The sequence below is a fragment of the Grampus griseus genome, assembly GCF_964374135.1.
Source record: "Grampus griseus genome assembly, chromosome: 6".
NCBI lineage: Eukaryota > Metazoa > Chordata > Mammalia > Artiodactyla > Delphinidae > Grampus > Grampus griseus.
In genome coordinates, this window is record NC_139000.1 from 101,029,659 (window position 1) to 101,050,486 (window position 20,828).

The 20,828-nt window shown below is 35.6% G+C and overlaps 1 protein-coding gene across 1 annotated transcript in view; it reads left to right on the forward strand.

The window, feature by feature from the left end:
• Positions 1–18,048, forward strand: part of ADAM28 (ADAM metallopeptidase domain 28) — a gene marked incomplete at both ends in the record, with an annotated part of 77,564 nt that extends 59,516 nt beyond the window's left edge. The window contains one exon of the mRNA XM_082656930.1: positions 17,968–18,048. Coding sequence (XP_082513056.1) covers positions 17,968–18,048 — 81 coding nt within the window. The remainder of the gene's footprint in view (positions 1–17,967) is intronic.
• Positions 18,049–20,828: the final 2,780 nt, after the last annotated feature.

The window sequence follows — 20,828 nt, forward strand, 5'->3', positions numbered from 1 at the left end:
TATTACTATTCTTAATCTGCTAAATAAGTAATATTGTTATGGAAACTAAGTTCCTAAGCAGAAGAAAATTATGGTATGCTGTTTACTATGAAAGTATCTCCTTGTTAAAATTTAACTCTTTTCTCTCTCACACCTGGTGTTGAAGTCCATACTCTTTTTTATAAAATTAATTTTTAAAAATGTATTGTGGTAAGAACATTTGACATGACATCTGTCCTCTTAACAGATACTTAAATGTACATCAAAGTATTGTTACCTGTAAGTACAATATTAGGCAGCAGCTCTCCAGTTCTTATTCATCTTGCATAATTGAAATTTTATACCCATTGATTGGCAACTCCCCATTTTCCCCTCCCAGCCTCTGGCAACCACAATTCTGTTCTTTGCTTCCAAGAGTTTGCCTATTTCAGACATCTCATATAAATGGAATCATGCAATATTTGTCCTCCTATAATTCACTTATTTCATTTAGCATAATGTCCTACAGGTTCACCCATGTTGTTGCATATGACAGGATTTCCTTCCTTTTTAAAGGCCAAATAATATTCCTTATTACATATATACCACATTTTAAAAACTCATTCATTCATTGATGTTACATTGTTTCCACATTTGGGGTATTATGAAGAGTGCTGCAATGAACATGGGATTGCAGATAACTCTCTGAGACCCTAATTTTAATTTTTTTATATAAATACCCAGAGGTGGAATTGTTGAATCATATGGTGGTTCCATTTTAAATTTTTTGGAGGAATCTTCATATGTTTTCCATAGCAGCTGTACCAATTAACACTCCCACGAACAGTGCACAAAGTTTCCCTTTTCTCCACACCTTTGCCAACTCTTCTGATCTCTGGCCTTCTTGACACTAGCCATCCTAACAAGTGTGAGGTGATATTTCACTGTGGTTTTGATTTGCATTTCCCTGATGATCAAGGAGGTTGAGCACTTTTTTACATACCTGTTGTCTGTCTTCTTTGGAAAAATGTCTGTTAGGCTCCTTTGCCCATTTTCTTAAACCTGGCTGTTTTTCTGAAAATATAGATAAAAATTTTACCATTTTAACCAATTTTAAGTTTACAATTCAGTGGCATAAGTACATTCACAAGGCTGTGTACCCATCACCATTATCCATTTTCAAAACTTGGTCATCATCCCAAACAGAAATTCTGTACCCGTTAAATACTTCCCATTACTACTTCCCCCAGGCCTTGATAACCTTTCTTCACCTTCTGTCCATATGAATTTGCCAATTCTAGGTACCCTAATAAGTGGGATTATACAGTATTTTTTTTCTTTCATGTAACTGGTTTATTTCACTTAGCACAATGTTTTCAAGGTTCATCCACATTGTAGAATATATCAGAATGTCATTCCTTTAAAAGGCTTAAGAGCCTAATATCATTTTAATATATTTATTTTCTCCTTAAAACAGCTGGAGGCAATTCCGCCCCTTCCATTAAGTCTAAATCTCAGCCAGAACTTCTGGGTCAAATCAAACACTGTTCTAGATTTGGGGCTGCCATGTAAAATGACCTGGAATTGATATTTGAGGGAAATCAACAAGCGCTGAATCCACAAAACTATTAGAAAAAAATGAAATCACAACTGATTGTAAATTTGATGATTTTTTTTAAAAGTTAGAATATCATAGGGTAATGATAAAAGTTTACAACTGTAGAGTACCATATGATTTATGCAAGCCTGTGTGTATGTGTGTGCATGTATGTCTTCGCTTAATCCTTACAACAGTGTCCTCATTTTACAGATGAGAAAACAGAGATAAAAATGAGAGTAGGTTATTTTTCTCTAGATTATTCAGCTAGGATGTGTTGAAATAGGGTCTCAAACCCAACTATTCTGACTCCAAGTTTTTAGTTCCTTCTACACAACCACACTGTCTGCAGCAAAACTATTTTGAACAGAAAGGCACATTTAACATTATAGTACTAAGTAGAGAAATTCCCCTTTATCTCCAGCTATAATTTCCTTTCTACAGTGTTACCAGTGAAAATTTATCTGATGTTGGTGTCAAACTTTATGCCCCTTGGCTGTCCACTCCTTCTGAAAATAACTTTTAATTTTTCTCCCCATTCTTGCTGCTATTGATAGCACAGAGCCTGGAAAATGGTAAGTACTCAAAAAGTCCTTAACAAAAGTCTTTGGTCAAGACTCTGGATTTAGCATTATGCAACTTACACTTACCTGGTTGTTTTCTTTTGTTCTTTAATGCAAACATTTGCAAAAATGGCGAGAGAGAGGCATGGACATATATACACTAACAAACGTAAGGTAGATAGCTAGTGGGAAGCAGCCGCATGGCACAGGGATATCGGGCTCGGTGCTTTGTGACCACCTAGAGGGGTGGGATAGGGAGGGTGGGAGGGAGGGAGACGCAAGAGGGAAGAGATGTGGGAACATATGTATATGTATAACTGATTCACTTTGTTATAAAGCAGAAACTAACACACCATTGTAAAGCAGTTATACCCCAATAAAGATGTTAAAAAAATGTTAATTTACTATGTTGACCTTTGGGATAGAAAGATTAACCTCTTTCCCTGATGTCCTGGGACACACAGCCTCATTCTAAAGACTGGCGTAAATAAATACAGAAATAAATTTATTGCTAAAATAACAGCACAAGGGAGCATGGGGGAAATATTTATCAAAGGAGGGCATGAGAAATTTCTCAGGGAGGTGCCACTTAAACCTTAAAATAGCAGGTTTGTCAGGCCTATAAAGGAAACAAGAAGAAGGGAGCATTCTGGGGAGATAATGAGATTCAACAATAGCATGTATGAAGTCATGGTTCATCAGGTTTATCGAGGTTAGCCTGAAATGAAGCGTTTTGTTTATTTTTTTAAGGAGTCTCTTTATATATTTACATACACCACCCTTCATTAAGCATACACACACACTGTGCACACACAAATTGTGGAGGTTTCAAAAAGTATAACAAAAGGAAGAGAAACAGTTAAGAGAATTAGAAAACAAGAAAGCAAGAAAGTTCCAGAAACCATAAAGCCATGGGTAAGATGAGACCAGTGAAATATAAAACATACAGCCCTACAAGTTTGATAAGTATGAGCTCTAAGTTTTACTCCAAACTATCTGAAGACAAAATAGTAAACAAACAAGAGAAGTAAACAGGATTGATAGGAGATGGATAGCACCCATAAAATAAAAACAAACATACTAGCAACAAGGATAATAAAACTACATAAACAGAGAAAGCCAACCAAACAAATACATAAAAATCAGAAGGAGCACAGCTCTTCCTGTTTCTGAGAGTTTTCATGGTGGTATCGTTATTGGATCAAACTTGAGAACCTGACTTTGCCTTTTTCCTGGGCTCTCACACTGGTATCCCCCAGGTATTTCACAGATACAGATTCTTGACTACTTGCCCTAACCCACGCTATACTCACACCCAGTAGGAAAAGAACCCCAAAAGGGAGGAATGTGTAGGCTTAATTCAGCTCATCGACCCAACCTTTTCACCAGTGACTTTAATCCATTACTTGTCACAGTAATGGAGTAATTATTTCAAACTAAGCTGTAAACCATGAATTGAGAAATCAGATAATTGATCTTTCTCACACTAATATATCATCACCGAACAAGTGAAATAGATATTTTAACCTGTTTTAAGAGTACTTGCAGCAATATGGATGGACCTAGAGATTATCATATTAGGTGAAGTAAGTCAGACAAAGACAAATATCATATGATATCACTTATATGTGGAATCTAAAAAAATGATACAACTGAATTTATTTACAAAATAAAAACAGACTCACAGACCTAGAAAACAAAGGGTTTTCCAAAGTGGAAAAGCAGGGAGAGGGATAAATTAGGAGTTAGGGATTAAAATATACATATTATATTATATATATATATATATATATATATACACACATATTGTTACATATAAAATAGATAACCAACAAGGTCCTGTGATTGCTGGATTGTAGGGTTACTCCAAATTGTCTTCCAAAGTGGCTGAAACATTTTGCTTTCCCACCAGCAAAGAATGAGTGTTCCTGTTGCTCTGCATCCTCCCCAGCATTTGATACTGTCAGTGCTCTGGATTTTGGCCTTTCTAGCAGGTGTGTAGTGGTATCTTATTGTTGCCTTAATTTGCAATTCCTCATGATATATGATGTTGAGTGTTTTCATATGCTTATTTGCCAAACATACCCTTTGGAACTGATCCAGGAACCTTTTATTTTGTTGCAACTGAAGATAATGTCATAATAAAACTTATATTTGAGTCCTTCTAATATCTCTTGAGATGGTAAATCTTCCATGCGGTGACTCAGATGACATCAAATAATACCTCCATTAGCAACAGGTGGGTCTCACAACTAAAGATACACGAGCTGTTTGGTTTAGACTTCTGCTTTCTTCTTAAAACACAAAGTGGAGAAGTAAAGAGGGAAAAAGGAAGCTAGGCTGATAGAAATAGGTTTTGTAATTAGAAAGGGGTTTTAAAGGACCCATTCAGCTGAATGATCTAATTCTAGGTAAATTTAGTGAGGAAAGAAAACATGCATATCTTGTTTACATTTAAAAATCATCCAGTCATTTCAAGGAAATAAGCTGATGTGGCACATCTGGCTATTTCTTTAGTCCCAGGAGAACTTAAGGAAGCTGGAAGACCTCCCCAGATAATGTGGGAGTGGGGGTGGATTTGTTTTTAGATTTCTGTGTGCTGCTTTGGCTTGGAACAGGAGGCAGCTTGGAAATCTGTGAGAGGGTAAAAGAGGAACAGAAGGTATTGAGCTTCTCTGGCTGTTTGCCAGATTTGCCTTGAATACACAGTGTTGTGTATTATATCTGCTCCAACTGGGATTAGTCCTGGTGGACTCAGGAATAAAATCAGGGCAATAGAGAAACCCTGAGCAGTATGATTCCAGAGGAAATGAGACTAACTAATCCTTCACAGTTGCTTTCTCACCTCACCTGCTCTAAACTGACAAAGGAAGTAACATCTAAAGAGTTTATCTTACTAATGCTATTTCTCTAGGGGCAAACGGTGAAGGTCTGAGAGCTGTCTGTGGGTGGGGAGTAATTGACTTGTTTCCTTGTATTTGAGGTTTTCCACCTTGTGAGAGATGCATCAACTTCCCACTTTCTCGCTTTTCTAGCTAACAATATCTGAGGCTGTCCTTCTCTATATGCATGTCTTAGTAGAATAAGCAATAGTGCTGTGTAAAAATGAGGTAGCTGACCCAAAAATAACACATTAGGGAAACAAACATTTCCAAAGACAAGCAATATGTTGGATTACAGATTCCAACCTAGGCAGAAATATTAGAAGAGAGGAGACAAAAATAATAATAAACATAGGAGTAAAGGAAGATAGTTCAAATATGAAACTAAAACAAGAAAACATAAAGAAAGGAACCAAGGGAAAATATGAGACATAAGAAAACTTAATAGTTGAAATATACAGAATAAAATAGAATAAATAATAGAATAGATAGAATTGAGGAACAAATCAGTAAACTGCAGAGACCAAATAAAAAGTTTTTTCCAGAAATAACCAAAAAAATTACGAAGAATTTTTTTTAAAAAAAGGAGAGCCAAAAATTATGGAGGGTAGAAGTAAAAATGCTAAAGTCCAAATAATAGAAATCCCAGAAAAATGATATCTCAAAAAAGGGGAGATAAGTAAATATTTGAATAATGGAGATGAATTTTCCAGACTTAAGAAAGAGAAAAGAGCACCATATGAGAAAAGCCATGGAGAGTCAAAGGGGAAAGGGAAACAAAACATTTAAAAAAAAAAATCTTGCCCTTAGCAAATTTATGACAAATTTAGGAATATCAAAACAAAGAAAAAAATCCAGTGATTCCAAGAGAAATAGCATATCACACAGAAAAAAAATAAAAAGATTTTCATTGACCTCACATTTTCCAACAGCTGTAATAGATTCATGAAGGAAATACAATAGCAATTTTAAAGTTTTGAAGGAAAAAACTTAGAACTAGGATTTTATACCCAACCAAACTCTATTTAATTATAAGGAGTTGATTCAACAATATTCTCAAGCATCAGGGGTTACAGAAATTGACTACACAAAGACCCACTTGAAAAGCCTTTTGGATAAATTAATAAATGAGACCAAAAAAAAATCCAGAGTACACCACAAGAAATATATGAAGCAGAGATGATTAAACATCTTGATAAAATGTATGTATCCTAAAACAAAATAGTTATAGCCCCCCTCCCCCAAAGTATATCCATAATTGCCCTGATTGGAAAGTCTGGATCAATTCTATTCAAGAAAACTTTGTTATGATGGAAGTATTCTACATCTTCACCCTGTAAATGGTAGCCACTAGCCACATGGCTATTGAATGTTTGAGATATGGCTTCTATGACTTAGGGACTGAATGTTTAAATTGTATTTAATTTTAATTAATGTTAATCTTAATAGACACATGTGGCTAGTGACTACTTTTTGGACAGTATAAGTCTAGATGATATCAATAAAATGTAAGACTTGGGGAAGAGCAAGGAATAAGAAAGCGAGGTGAATTCTTGTCTTATTTGGGGGGAGAAATAGTTACCAACTATTTAAAAAGTAAGAAATAATTTGAAAAGATGAAAACAAGGACAAAAAATACCAATAGTAACAATAAATATAATTAAACTAAACTTACAAGTTAAGAGACAAAGATTGATGCACTGAATAAAAATAAAATGCAGATATGCATAGTTTACAAGTGACACATCTAAAATATAATTTCATGTAAAGTGAAAAGATAGGAATAGAAATATCAGGCAAATATAAGTAAAAAGAAACCTGGGGTATCTAATTATCAGAGAATATATACTTTATGGCAAAAAAGCATTATTAGGGATAGAGAGGGTAGAGAACAAAGAGAGTTATTGTATAATTTTAAAAGGTACAAAGTAAAATGTAGTATTTTATGCATCTGAACACCTAATAAATTTCTAGAACCACAAGGAGAAAGTGATAAACTTGCCTTAATTGTAAGCGATCTCAACATCTTCCTTTTGATTATGAATAGTTCAAACAGATAAAAAATTAAGAAGAATATATAGGTGATGTGGACAATATAATTAACAAGCTAAGACTAATGTAATTATATAAAGGTCTGCATCAAACAAGAAAAAAATCTAAAAAACTATTACAAAGAGATATAGCCAAAAATCCAAATACAGGGACTAAAATGTGACACTAAAAAAATTTGAATACCCAAAAGAAGGCAAGAAAGGAAAAACAAGAGAATAAAAAGCAAATGCATGCAGACTCTGGAGGGGCTCATGCCAGGGAGTGCTTCCTGGGGCTTCTGCTGCCGGTGTCCTTGTCCTCACGGTGGGACAGGGCCAACCCCCGCCTCTGCAGGAGGCCCTCCAACACTAGCAGGCTTTTAAAAGGCTACTGCCAAAAGTTGTTTACATAAAAACTCAAAAGAGAAGAGGAACCAAGATGGCGGAGTAGAAGGACATGCTCTCACTCCCTCCTGTGAGAACACCAGAATCACAACTAGCTGCTGGACAATCATCGACAGGAAGACACTGGAACTCACCAAAAAAGATACCCCACATCCAAAGACAAAGGAGAAGCCACAATGAGATGGTAGGAGGGGCGCAATCATAGTAAAACCAAATCTCATAACTGCTGGGTGGGTGACTCAAAGACTGGAGAACACTTATACCACAGAAGTCCACCCACTGTAGTGAAGGTTCTGAGCCCCATGTCAGGCTTCCCAACTTGGGGGTCCGGCAATGGGAGGAGGAATTCCTAGAGAATCAGACTTACAGAGACTCCACTCTTGGAGGGCACACAAAGTAGTGTGCACATCAGGACCCAGGGGAAGGAGCAGTGACCCCAGGGGAGACTGTACCAGACCCACCTGCTGGTGTTGGAGGGTCTCCTGCGAAGGCGGGGGGTGGCTGTGGCTCGCCGTGGGAATGGGGGCACTGGCGGCGGAGGTTGTGGGAAGGGTTTCTAGGCGTGAGCCCTCCCAGAGTCTGTCATTAGCCCCACCAAAGAGCCCAGGTAGGATCCAGTGTTGGGTTACCTCAGGCCAAACCACCAACAGGGAGGGAACCCAGCACCACCCATCAGCAGTCAAGTGGATTAAAGTTTTACTGAGCTCTGCCCACCAGAGCAACACACAGCTCTACCCACCACCAGTCCCTCCCATCAGGAAACTTGCAAAAGGCTCTTAGATAGCCTCATCCACCAGAGGGTAGAGAGCAGAAGCAAGAACTACAATCCTGCAGCCTGAGGAACAAAAAGCACATTCACAGAAAGTTAGACAAGATGAAAAGGCAGAGGACTATGTACCAGATGAGTGAACAAGATATAACCCCAGAAGAACAACTAAATGAAGTGGAGATAGGCAACAGTCCAGAAAAAGAATTCAGAAAAATGATAGTGAAGAGGATCCAGGACCTCAGAAAAAGAATGGAGGCAAAGATCGAGAAGATGCAAGAAACGTTTAACAAAGACATAGAAGAATTAAAGAACAAACAAACAGAGATGAACAATACAATAACGGAAATGAAAAATACACTAGAAGGAATCAATAGCAGAATAACTGAGGCAGCAGAACGGATAAGGGAACTGGAAGACAGAATGGTGGAATTTACTGTTGTGGGACAGAATAAAGAAAAAAGAATGAATAGAAATGAAGACAACATTCATTTCTGGGACATTAAACACAGCAACATTCACATTATAGGGGTCCCAGAAGGAGAAGAGAGAGAGAAAGGACCAGAGAAACTATTTGAAGACATTATAGTCGAAAACTTCCCTAACATGGGAAAGGAAATAGCCACCAAAGTCCAGGAAGCGCAGCGAGTCCCATACAGGATAAACCCAAGGAGAAACATGCCGAGACATATAGTAATCAAATTGGCAAAAATTAAACACAAAGAAAAATTATTGAAAGCAGCAAGGGAAAAATGACAAATAACATACAAGGGAACTCACATAAGGTTAACAGCTGATTTCTCAGCAGAAACTCTACAAGCAAGAAGGGAGTGGCATGCTATACTTAAAGTGATGAAAGGGTAGAACCTACAACCAAGATTACTCTACCGGCAAGGATCTCATTCAGATTTGATGGAGAAATCAAAAGCTTTACAGACAAGCAAAAGCTAAGAGAATTCAGCACCACCAAACCAGCTCTACAACAAATGCTAAAGGAAATTCTCTAAGTGGGAAACCCAAGAGAAGAAAAGGACCTATGAAAACAATTAAGAAAATGGTCATAGGAACATACATATAGATAATTACCTTAAACGTGAATGGATTAAATGCTCCAACCAAAAGACACAGGCTTGCTGAATGGATACAAAAACAAGACCCATCTATATGCTGTCTACAAGAGACCCACTTCAGACCTAGGGACACATACAGACTGAAAGTGAGGGGATGGACAAAGATATTCCATGCAAATGGAAATCAAAAGAAAGCTGGAGTAGCAATACTCAAATCAGATAAAACAGACTTTAAAATAAAGAATGTTACAAGAGACAAGGAAGGACACTACATTATGATCAAGGGTTCAGTCCAAGAAGAAGATATAATAATTGAAAATATATATGCACCCAACAAGGAGCACCTCAATACATCAGACAACTGTTAACAGCTATAAAAGAGGAAATGGACAGTAACACAATAATAGTAGGGGACTTTAACACCTCACTTACACCAAGGGACAGATCATCCAAAATGAAAATAAGTAAGGAAACAGAAGCTTTAAATGACACAATAGACAGATTTAATTGACATTTATAGGACATTCCATCCAAAAACAGCAGATTACACTTTCTTCTCAAGTGTGCATGGAACATTCTCCAGGAGAGATCACACCTTGGTTCACAAATCTAGCCTCAGTAAATTTAAGAAAACTGAAATCATATCAAGCATCTTTTCGGACAACAACACTATGAGATCAGAAATGAATTAAAGGGAAAAAAAAGTAAAAAACACAAACACATGGAGGCTAAACAATACGTTACTAAATAACCAAGAGATCACTGAAGAAATCAAAGAGGAAATCAAAAAATACCTAGAGACAAATGACAATGAAAACACAATGATCCAAAACCTATGGGATGCAGCAAAAACAGTTCTAAGAGGGAAGTTTATAGCTATACAAGCCTACCTAAAGAAACAAGAAAAATCTCAAATAAACAATCTAACCTTACACTTAAAGTAACTAGAGAAAGAAAAACAAACAAAACCCAAAGTTACTGGAAGGAAAGAAATCATAAAGATCAGAGCAGAAATAAATGAAGTAGAAACAAAGAAAACAATAGCAAAGATCAATAAAACTAAAAGCTGGTTCTTTGAAAAGATAAAGTTGATAAAGCATTAGCTAGACTCATCAGGAAAAAGAGGGAGAGGACTCAAATCAATAAAATTAGAATTGAAAAAGGAAAAGTTACAACAGACACCACAGAAATACAAAGCATCCTAAGAGACTACTACAAGCAACTCTATGCCAATAAAATAGACAACCTGGAAGAAACAGACAAATTCTTAGAAAGGTATAACCTTCCAAGACTGAACCAGGAAGAAATAGAAAATATGAACAGACCAATCACAAGCACTGAAATTGAAACTGTGATTAAAAATCTTCCAAAAAACAAAAGTCCAGGACCAGATGGCTTCACAGTTGAATTCTATCAAACATTTAGAGAAGAGCTAACACCCATCCTTCTCAAACTCTTCCAAAAAACTGCAGAGGAAGGAAACCTCCCAAACTCGTTCTATGAGGCCACCAACACGCTGATACCAAAACCAGACGAAGATACTACAAAAACAGAAAATTACAGACCAATAGCACTGATGAATATAGATGCAAAAATCCTCAACAAAATACTAGCAAACAGAATCCAGCAACAAATTAAAAGGATCATACTCCATGATCAAGTGGGATTTATCCCAGGGATGCAAGGATTCTTCAATATACACAAATCAATTGATGTGATACACCATATTAATAAACTGAAGAATAAAAACCATATGATGACCTCAATAGATGCAGAAAAAGCTTCGACAAAATTCAACACGCATTTACAATAAAAACTCTCCAGAAAGTGGGCATAGAGGGAACCTACCTCAACATAATAAAGGCCATATGTGACAAACCAACAGCAAACATCATTCTCAATGGTGAAAAAATGGAAGCATTTCCTCTAAGATCAGGAACAAGAAAAGGATGTCCACTCTCACCACTATTATTCAAAATAGCTTTGGAAGTCCTAGCCATGGCAATCAGAGAAGAAAAAGAAATAAAAGGAATACAAATTGGAAAAGAAGAAGTAAAACTGTCACTGTTTGCAGATGACATGGTACTATACATAGAGAATCCTAAAAATGCCACCAGAAAACTACTAGAGCTAATCAATGAATCTGGTAAAGTTTCAGGATACAAAATTAATGCACAGAAATCTCTTGATTCCTATATACTAATGATGAAAAATCTGAAAGAGAAATTAAGGAAACACTCCCATTTACCATAGCAACAGAAAGAATAAAATACCTAGGAATAAACCTACCTAGGGAGACAAAAGACCTGTATGCAGAAAATTATAAGAATGATGAAAGAAATTAAAAGATGATACCAACAGATGGAGAGATATACCATGTTCTTGGATTGGAAGAATCAATATTGTGAAAAATGATTATACTACCCAAAGCAATCTACAGATTCAATGCAATCCCTATCAAGTTACCAATGGCACTTTTTACAGAACTAGAGCAAAAACTCTTAAAATTTGTATGGAGACATAAAAGACCCCAAATAGCCAAAGCCGTTTTGAGGGAAAAAAATGGAGCTGGAGGAATCAGACTCCCTGATTTCAGACTATACTACAAAGCTACAGTAATCAAGACAATATTCTACTGGCACAAAAACAGAAACATAGATCAATGGAACAAGATAGAAAGCCCAGAGATAAACCCATGCACCTATGGTCAACTAATGTGACAAAGGAGTGAAGGATATACAATGGAGAAAATACAGTCTTTTCAATAAGTGGTGCTGGGAAAAATGGACAGCTACATATAAAAGAATGAAATTAGAACCCTCCCTAACCCCATACACAAAAATAAACTCAAAATGGATTCGAGACCTAAATTTTATACTGGGCACTATAAAACTCTTAGAGGAAAACATAGGAAGAACATTATTTGACATAAATCACAGCAAGATCTTTTTTGATCCACCTCCTAGAGTAATGGAAATAAAAACAGAAATAAGCAAATGGGACCTAATGAAACTTAAAAGCTTTTGCACAGCAAAGGAAAGCATAAACAAGATGAAAAGACAACCCTCAGAATGGGAGAAAATGTTTGCAAATGAATCAACGGACAAAAGATTAATCTCCAAATATATAAACAGCTCATGCAGCTCAATATTAAAGAAACAAACAATCCAATCCAAAAATGGGCAGAAGACCTAAATAGACATTTCTCCAAAGAAGACTTACAGATGTCCAAGAAGCACATGAAAAGCTGCTCAACATCACTAGTTATTAGAGAAATGCAAATCAAAACTACAATGAGGTATCACCTCACACCAGTTAGAATGGGCATCATAAGAAAATGTACAAACAACAAATGCTGGAGAGGGTGTGGAGAAAAGGGGAGTCTCCTGCACTGCTGGTGGGAATGTAAATTGATACAGCCACTGTGGAGAACAGAATGGAGGTTCTTTAAAAAACTAAAAATAGAATTTCCATATGATCCAGCAATCCCACTACTGGGCATATACCCACAGAAAACCATAATTCAAAAAGACACATGCACCCCAATGTTCATTGCAGCACTATTTACAATAGCCAGGTCCTGGTAGCAACCTCAATGCCCATCGACAGATGAATGGATAAAGAAGATGTGGTACATATATACAATGGAATATTACTCAGCCATAAAAAGGAACGAAATTGGGTCATATGTTGAGATGTGGATGGATCTAGAGACTGTCATACAGAGTGAAGTATGTCAGAAAGAGAAAAACAAATATCGTATATTAACGCATGTATGTGGAACCTAGAAAAATGGTACAGATGATCCGCTTTGCAGGGCAGAAGTTGAGACACAGACATAGAGAACAAACGTATGGACACCAAGAGGGGAAAGCCGCGGGGGGATGGGGATAGTGGTGTGATGAACTGGGAGATTAGGATTGATATAGATACACTGATGTGTATAAAATTGATGACTAATAGCCTGCTGTATAAAAAAATAAATAAAATTAAATTAAAAAAAAAGAGAAAGGAAACAGAAAAAAATCATATTCTCCCCCCAAAAATAACAATACCTAAAATGAAAATGGGCAAAACACCTAAAATAAAGCAGCCTAAGCAGATATATTAGAAGAGAGGGTCCAAAAATAACAATAAACATATTAATAGGCATAAGAGAAGTTACTCCAAATATAAAACAAGAAAAGATTTTTAAAAAATAAGGAAAAATATTAGGCATGAAAAACTTCATACTTGAAATACAGAATAAAATAGAATAAATTGTGGAATGTATGGAATTGAAGAACAAATCAGTAAATTAAAGAAACGAAGTAGAGAAAATATTTCCAGAAAAAGTTTAAAATTTGATTTACATCCAGAGAGACATATACTCAATAGTACTGTAAAGTAGAACTGACTGTAAAAACACATATCATGTAAACACTCTTTAAGAAAGGCAGTGTGGCTATATACATATCAGACAAAATAAATTTTATACAGGAAATACAGCTGGAAATAAAAAGGGACATTCATCACAAACACATAATAATCTCAAATGTTGTGCACCAAGTAATAAAGCTTAAAAATACACGAAACATGGGGCTTCCCTGGTGGCACAGTGGTTGAGAGTCTGCCTGCCGATGCAGGGGACATGGGTTCGTGCCCCGGTCCGGGAAGATCCCACATGCCACAGAGCGGCTGGGCCCATGAGCCATGGCTGCCGAGCCTGCATGTCCGGAGCCTGTGCTCCGCAACGGGAGAGGCCACAACAGTGAGAGGCCCGCGTACCACAAAACAAACAAACAAAAATACACAAAACACAAACTAAAAAGCATTAAGGTAGAAATAGGTAAATCCACAATTATGGTAGGTGATTTAAAATACCTCTTTCAGGCATTGATGGAACAACCTGGAAAATTTTAACAGTACAGTTATAGAAGACTTGAACAACACTACCAACTAGACAACTAGTATGACCTAATTAATAATGAGTACAGTATTATATTCATAACCACAGAAAATACATGATTTTTAAGAGAACATGGATTTTTCACTAATATGTTGATGAATGTCTCATATATTTCAAAAGACTGTAATGTTACAAAAATTTTCTCAGAACACAACAGTAATATATTAGAATTTCATTAAAATGAGATATATTGGAAAGCTCCAAATATTTTGCAATTAGGCAGCATCCTTCAAAATCTCATAAATTAATAACAAAAATAAAATTAGGAGATATTTTTAACTGATGTTTTTATCTCTTTCAAATAAAAGAAATAGTGGATAGTGCTGAGAAATGTATAGCTTCCCAATGCTTATGTTAGAAATTTAAAATCAATGATTCAAATAATAAAAAATTAAAAAGAAAATAAATTAATTAAAATTAAACTTATAAAAATTAAGAAAAAATGAGGGACTTCCCTGGTGGTCCAATGGTTAAGACTTTGCCTTCCAATGTAGGCAGTGCGGGTTCAATCCCTGGTTGGGGAGCTAAGATCCCACATGCCTCATGGCCAAAAAATCAAAACATAGAACAGAAGCAATACCGTAACAAATTCAATAAAGACTTTAAAAATAGTCCACATCAAAAAAATCTTCAAAAATATAAGAAAAAATGAAATGGCACACAAAATATAATAAAGAAATGAACAAAGGAATAATTTGATTTGAAAAGAGAAATTTGGTAAAGGTTTGATAAACTTTTACCAAACATATCAAGTATAAAGAGAAAGCAGAAATTACTAATATCAAGAATCAGAGTGATTCCATCACAACAGACCCTTTAGATGTTAAAAGGATAATAACAAAGTAGTATGAAAACTTTACAGTAAAAATTCAGCAACTTAGATAAAACAGAAAAATTCCTTTAAAAACAATTTAATTTGGAAGACAGAGTAGGTGTACTTTTCCCTACTTCTCACATGAAGTACAACTAAAAACTGTATGTGGAATATATATAAAATAAACATAATAAGACTCAAAGGTGGAGAGAAGACAGAACATCTAGGACCTTGGGCTGCAAGTAAGGACATAATGGTGAGTTCCCTGGGTTTTCTTTCACCCAGACTGTATCTGAAGAAGCCATCAATTTGGAAATGTCAATGGACACAGACAAGAAAATCCTCAACAGAAGTCTGTTCATTTTAGTCAAACAACCAGGAATAAGACAGGTTAGCAACACAGAAAATTTTAAATGCTCTACTTCGGCCAAACACTACACAAATATTTATGGCTACACTCCAACTACATCAGCAAAAGCTGAATGAACCCTTTGACCACCATACTGGGGTGATGTCAGACAAGGCTAACTGGAGGCCTGCGCTTTTTTCATTCTCACCAGGCGGTAATGATCATGACAGTCCACTCCCCTTGGTCTCAGTGGAAATGAGGTAGAGAGCCTTGATTTCTACCCCTACCTGGGGAAAATGAAGGGCTCCCTCCCCACTCACTGATGCAGGGTTGTCAGAGGAAGCTTAGTGGAGAGTCAAGATTTTCATCACCTCCCGGGTGTAACAAGGCCACCTTCCCTAACCGAGGTGTCAATGGAGACCATGTGGGGAGCAGTAACAAGGTGCTCCTACCTCTCCAGAGAGGGTAGTGTCAGTGGAAACCTAGTGGGGAGCCAGAACCCCCTCTCCTACCCAGGAATGATAAGAAGCATTCCCACCTTTAGGTGTCAGTTGAGTTAGAGTGGAGAATGTGGATTTCTACCTGCAGTAGGTAGTAATGAGGCAGTGTCCCCCTTCTCCTGCCAGAGAGGTGTTAGAAGAAGTCAGCTAAAACAGAAAGTTTAAGTAATATTTAGAGTTTCAGAGCATAATATCTCCAAAGCCCAAGTTTTAGTAAGAAATTACTCATTATACCAAGAACAGTGGGTATCTCAAATTAAGTGATTAAAAAACAAAAACAAAAATCAGCCAGTATAGATGAAAACACTGAGATGACAGAGATTATAGAATCATCTGACAAAGATTTTAAACCAGTCATTAAAAAGATGCATGAAAGAGCAACTATTAACATGCTGGAAACAAAAGCCAGTATTTAAAAATCACATTAATAGACTAAATAAGAAACATCAAATGATGATATCAATCAATGAAGGAAAAATTTAACAAAATTCAACTGTAGTGCATGATTAAACCCTCAGTAAAAAGGAATAGAAGGGAATTTCCTTAATTTGTTAAAGAACTTCTAACAATTTTTAATATTTAATTATATAATATTACATTTAATTGTATTTAATGATGAAAAACTCAGCGTTTTCTCCTAAAACTGGGAACAAGGTGAGGCTATCTGCTCTTGTCACTCTTATTCATCAGTGTAATAGAAGTGCTAGCCAGTGCTACAAGGCAAGTAAGGGGGAAAGAATCAGATCAGAAAAGATAAAATAAAACTTTATTTGCAGATGACATGATGGTCTATATAGAAAATCTCAAGGAATCTACAAAACAATCCTAGAATAAGTAAGTTTCACGAGGTTGCAGGATACGAGATAAAAATAAGTTTTATTTCTCTATATTACTAATGAAAACAAGAAAGCTTAAACTAAAACTACAATCCATTTGCAGTTTCTTAAAAAATTAAACATGTGTGTAAGTCTAACAAACATATATAGGATTTATATGCTGATGAAGTACATCAAAGAAGATTTAAATAAATGGGGAGACCTCCCATATTCATGGTTAGGGAGGCTTAGTATAGTAACATGTCAATTCTTTGCAAATTGATACATGGGTTCAACACAATTCCTATCAAAATCTCATGAGGATTTTTTCTATATACAGACAAGATAACTCTAAAATTTATAGGGAAAGGCATAGAAATTAGTATAGCTAAAACAATACTGAAAAGGAAGAAGTGAAAAGATCAATTTACCTAATTCCAAGACTTATTATTTGGCTATTCTCAAACTCGTTTTAATAGGTTTTATACATTTTTTTCTCTAGCTCATGAACATATTACTAGTGGAGGACTGGTCTGATACAACCTAGTCTGCAACAGTTGGCAGTTTTCTTTGGTTGATACCCAAAATACTCTTCTCTTACCTAATTCTGTATTTTCTTTTCCCTCATGCACCATTCCACTTACTGTTCAGTGTAATTTTCCTCACAATTATACTGTTGAATCTCACCTCCCAAAACCCTTATACAAAGCCTGGAACATAAGCAATTCTAAATATTTGTTGAATGAATGAGCAAACCCAACTGAACCCTCTCTCATTCCTTTTACTTTATTCACCTGAAAATATACATACCCCTTATCTTCAATCTCTTTACCATCTGTCATAACTGAAATCCCACTCTCCATTCAATGACCTCGTTATCTTGCATGCATTTTAGGGATATTTCCAACATATTTCCCACATTAATTGGGAAAACTGCTAGTTCACCAAAGATGGCTTTTAAACGATTGCATTTTCACTTTTACTTCCATTAAGTTTCATGTTGCTCAGCTGTCACCTTCTATTTTTACTTATCTTTGACATCTAACAACTTGATGATAGCTAACAAATATACATTAAAGCTGTGTGATGTAGCTGTTCACCAAACCCATTTCCCTTTCCTCTGGAATCGTGTAGCTGGACTATTGTCCCAGCCTCCCTTACAATTAAATGTGACCCTGTAAGTTCTGGCCAATGGATTTCCAAAGATGCGATGTTACTTCCAAGCCTAGCTCCATAAATGCTCCACTCTTTCTCTTCCTCCATCTTTCAGATGGATGTTGATGTCCATGGTAACACTGAAAGTTACGTGTTGAAAATGGCGGAGCCTCCATCATCCAGTGTCTCCGAATGACTGTGTGGAGCAGAGCCCCTTGCTGCTGATTGGATTTTAAGTGAACTATATGTTGTGTATAGCCACTGAGATTTAAGATTTACATGTTACTACCCTTAGAATGACCTTTAGTAGTGCACGTGGTACTTCCCTGTATCAATAAAGTCTGCTATAACTTTAGAACTTTTAATATTTAAAGACCCAGAAGCATACTAACATTATAGTTCTTGGATCTTACTGCAAGGCAATACTTTAACTCTAGTGGTATCAAGCCTTACTATCATTTCAGATAACTTAGGTACCTAATCTATTGTCTAATATGAAACTCTTGTACATCTAACTCTTTCTGTGATTTATAACCTTAGTTGTTTCATTAATACTAACTAAACAATCTTTTTACCTTTCCTTAGTCAGCTCCCCTTCCATTGTTTTGAATAATTATTCTGAGTACTTATTTATTTATTCTTATTAAAGTATAGTTGATTTACAATGTTGTGTTAATTTCTGCTGTACAGCAAAGTGATTCCTTTATACATATATATACATTTAATTATTCTAAACCCTCTCTTCTCATCTCAAACCTCTCAGCCAACCCACTAATTCCTATCCTCTCATATTCTTAGAATAGGCTTCTTCCTTGAAGCGATTGAAGCCATCATGGATCCCTCCCACAATAAGATATTTGAAATACTTTAGTTCTCATATCAAGCAACTCTTCTCCTATGTCAGTGACTTAGGAGACATATATTACAGACCTTCTGGATGATTTGAAGTAAGTCTCTTTGAGTCATCTATAAAACGGGAATCACAATCTTTGAACTGACTACTTAGATCTATTACGATTACCAAATAAAAGAATGTATGTAAAATATTCACATTTTAAGGGATTATTGTAATTTTTATCCATGTTGCTGTTCTATTTTCATTTCTAGTTAGACACTGTTTAAACATCTTCCCCAGTCATCAAGTATACTTTATTATGAAACATTTCAGAATGTTGTTAACTTTTATTGGAACAAAATTCTCTGTGGTCAAGACGTTGGTCATGATTTCTTAGTTTTGTGATCATAAATTAAGTCCTATGTTTAGTAAATCCTTGGATATTGTGTTCATAAGGGTACATGATATGTCATTCCTCATTCCCTCCAGATGCATCAAGTAAACAATCTCTTCACTATTATTTCCACAGTTTTAATTTATAGACTGATATTCAACTATTTAACAAACAGCATTAGTATCTCAGGCAGACAGTTCAGTTTACAAACTTCTTTTCATTGAATGTGAATATTTTTGAACATCTATTATCTCCAAGGTGCTGTGCTCTTGAAAGATACACCAGGAGATATATATCCTGCCTTTAATGGTTATAACTAAAACAGTCTGATCAACTGACCAAATGGGAAGATGTCATCTATAAGATTCATACAGTTGCTCAAACTGCCCCTTAGAACTCATTCCAGATTTTTCTATCTTCCTTAGTTGTTACATCCGATCAATTAGCAAGTGTGACAATTTTATGAGCTAAATATTTCTCAGATAGGTACCATTTTCCTTAAGCCCTTTAACATTTGTCTCTCCATAACTTGGCCCCCTGAATATCTCAAAAGCTTTATGCCGTATACCTATTACTTTTTATGTTATGTTAAAGTCATGGAGAACATATTGTAGTTCTACACACATATGATTTTCTACATATCCATGGCTTTTCTCACATAGTTTTCTCTCACAGAATGCTCATTCCCCTATTTCTTTTCCAGCTAATATTATCTGACTCTCTCTGTGCACCAAATGAGGTATCCTAAAGTCTACCTGAATGTAGTGCACAAGCCTCAATCATAATGTTTACCATTTGTATAAACGGACCTATTTGTAAATTAATCTCTATTATTAGACTTTGTTACGGGACTATCACAATACTAAGGATAGTATCAGGGTCATCTTGAAATGCCCAGAATAGTAGCATTAATTTAATATAAACTCAAATTTAACATGATCTCAATAAATATTTAACTTATCTTGAAATACTAGCTGTATAAGTAACCAAAAATTAATGTGGTGTTTAATAGTCTGAAAGCAGACTTTTCAACAGCAACACTAGTTGTCAAAAAAAAAAAAAAAAAAAAACCCCAGTAAAATAGCTTACAAATGCTGAGACATTAATTGTCATTCTAAAACTGTATTCCGAGCTAAACCACCGTTAAAGAATAGGGTGAAATAAATACTCTCAGAAAAAAAATTTTAAAAAAAGTAGTGTTTACTCTAAGAAATGATTTGTCAGAGAATATGTTTTATAAAGACATTTAAAAAATACTAATACTAAAAGGATCTATAAGCAAAGAAGGTGGTATGATTGTGAGTAATTTCAAATAGTATTATCTGTATAAAACACAAACTAATGATAATGACTAACTTAGGGGTGAAAATCATGGTAGAGCTAAAATACCTGACAACAACATGTAAGATGGCAAGGGGTGAGATGTTGATAAGAGTTACACCATTCCAAAGTCTTGTACTACTTGACGGTAGAGATGTTAAGATTATATTTTGTGAAATTTTAATGGTAACTACTATAGGATATATGTAGACTGTTGATCTTCTGCACCAGCAAAAAAATATATATATATATATATATATATAAAATTATAGAGAAAGCTTAAATGACACAACAGAACGTAGAAGAACAAAAAGAAGCATGAACATGAAGAGGTAACTACAAAACTTACAGTCCAATGCTAGCAAACTCCCAAATGTATCAGTGAAAACTGAACTCAGTAGTTAAAGAGCATAGATTTTTAGATTGG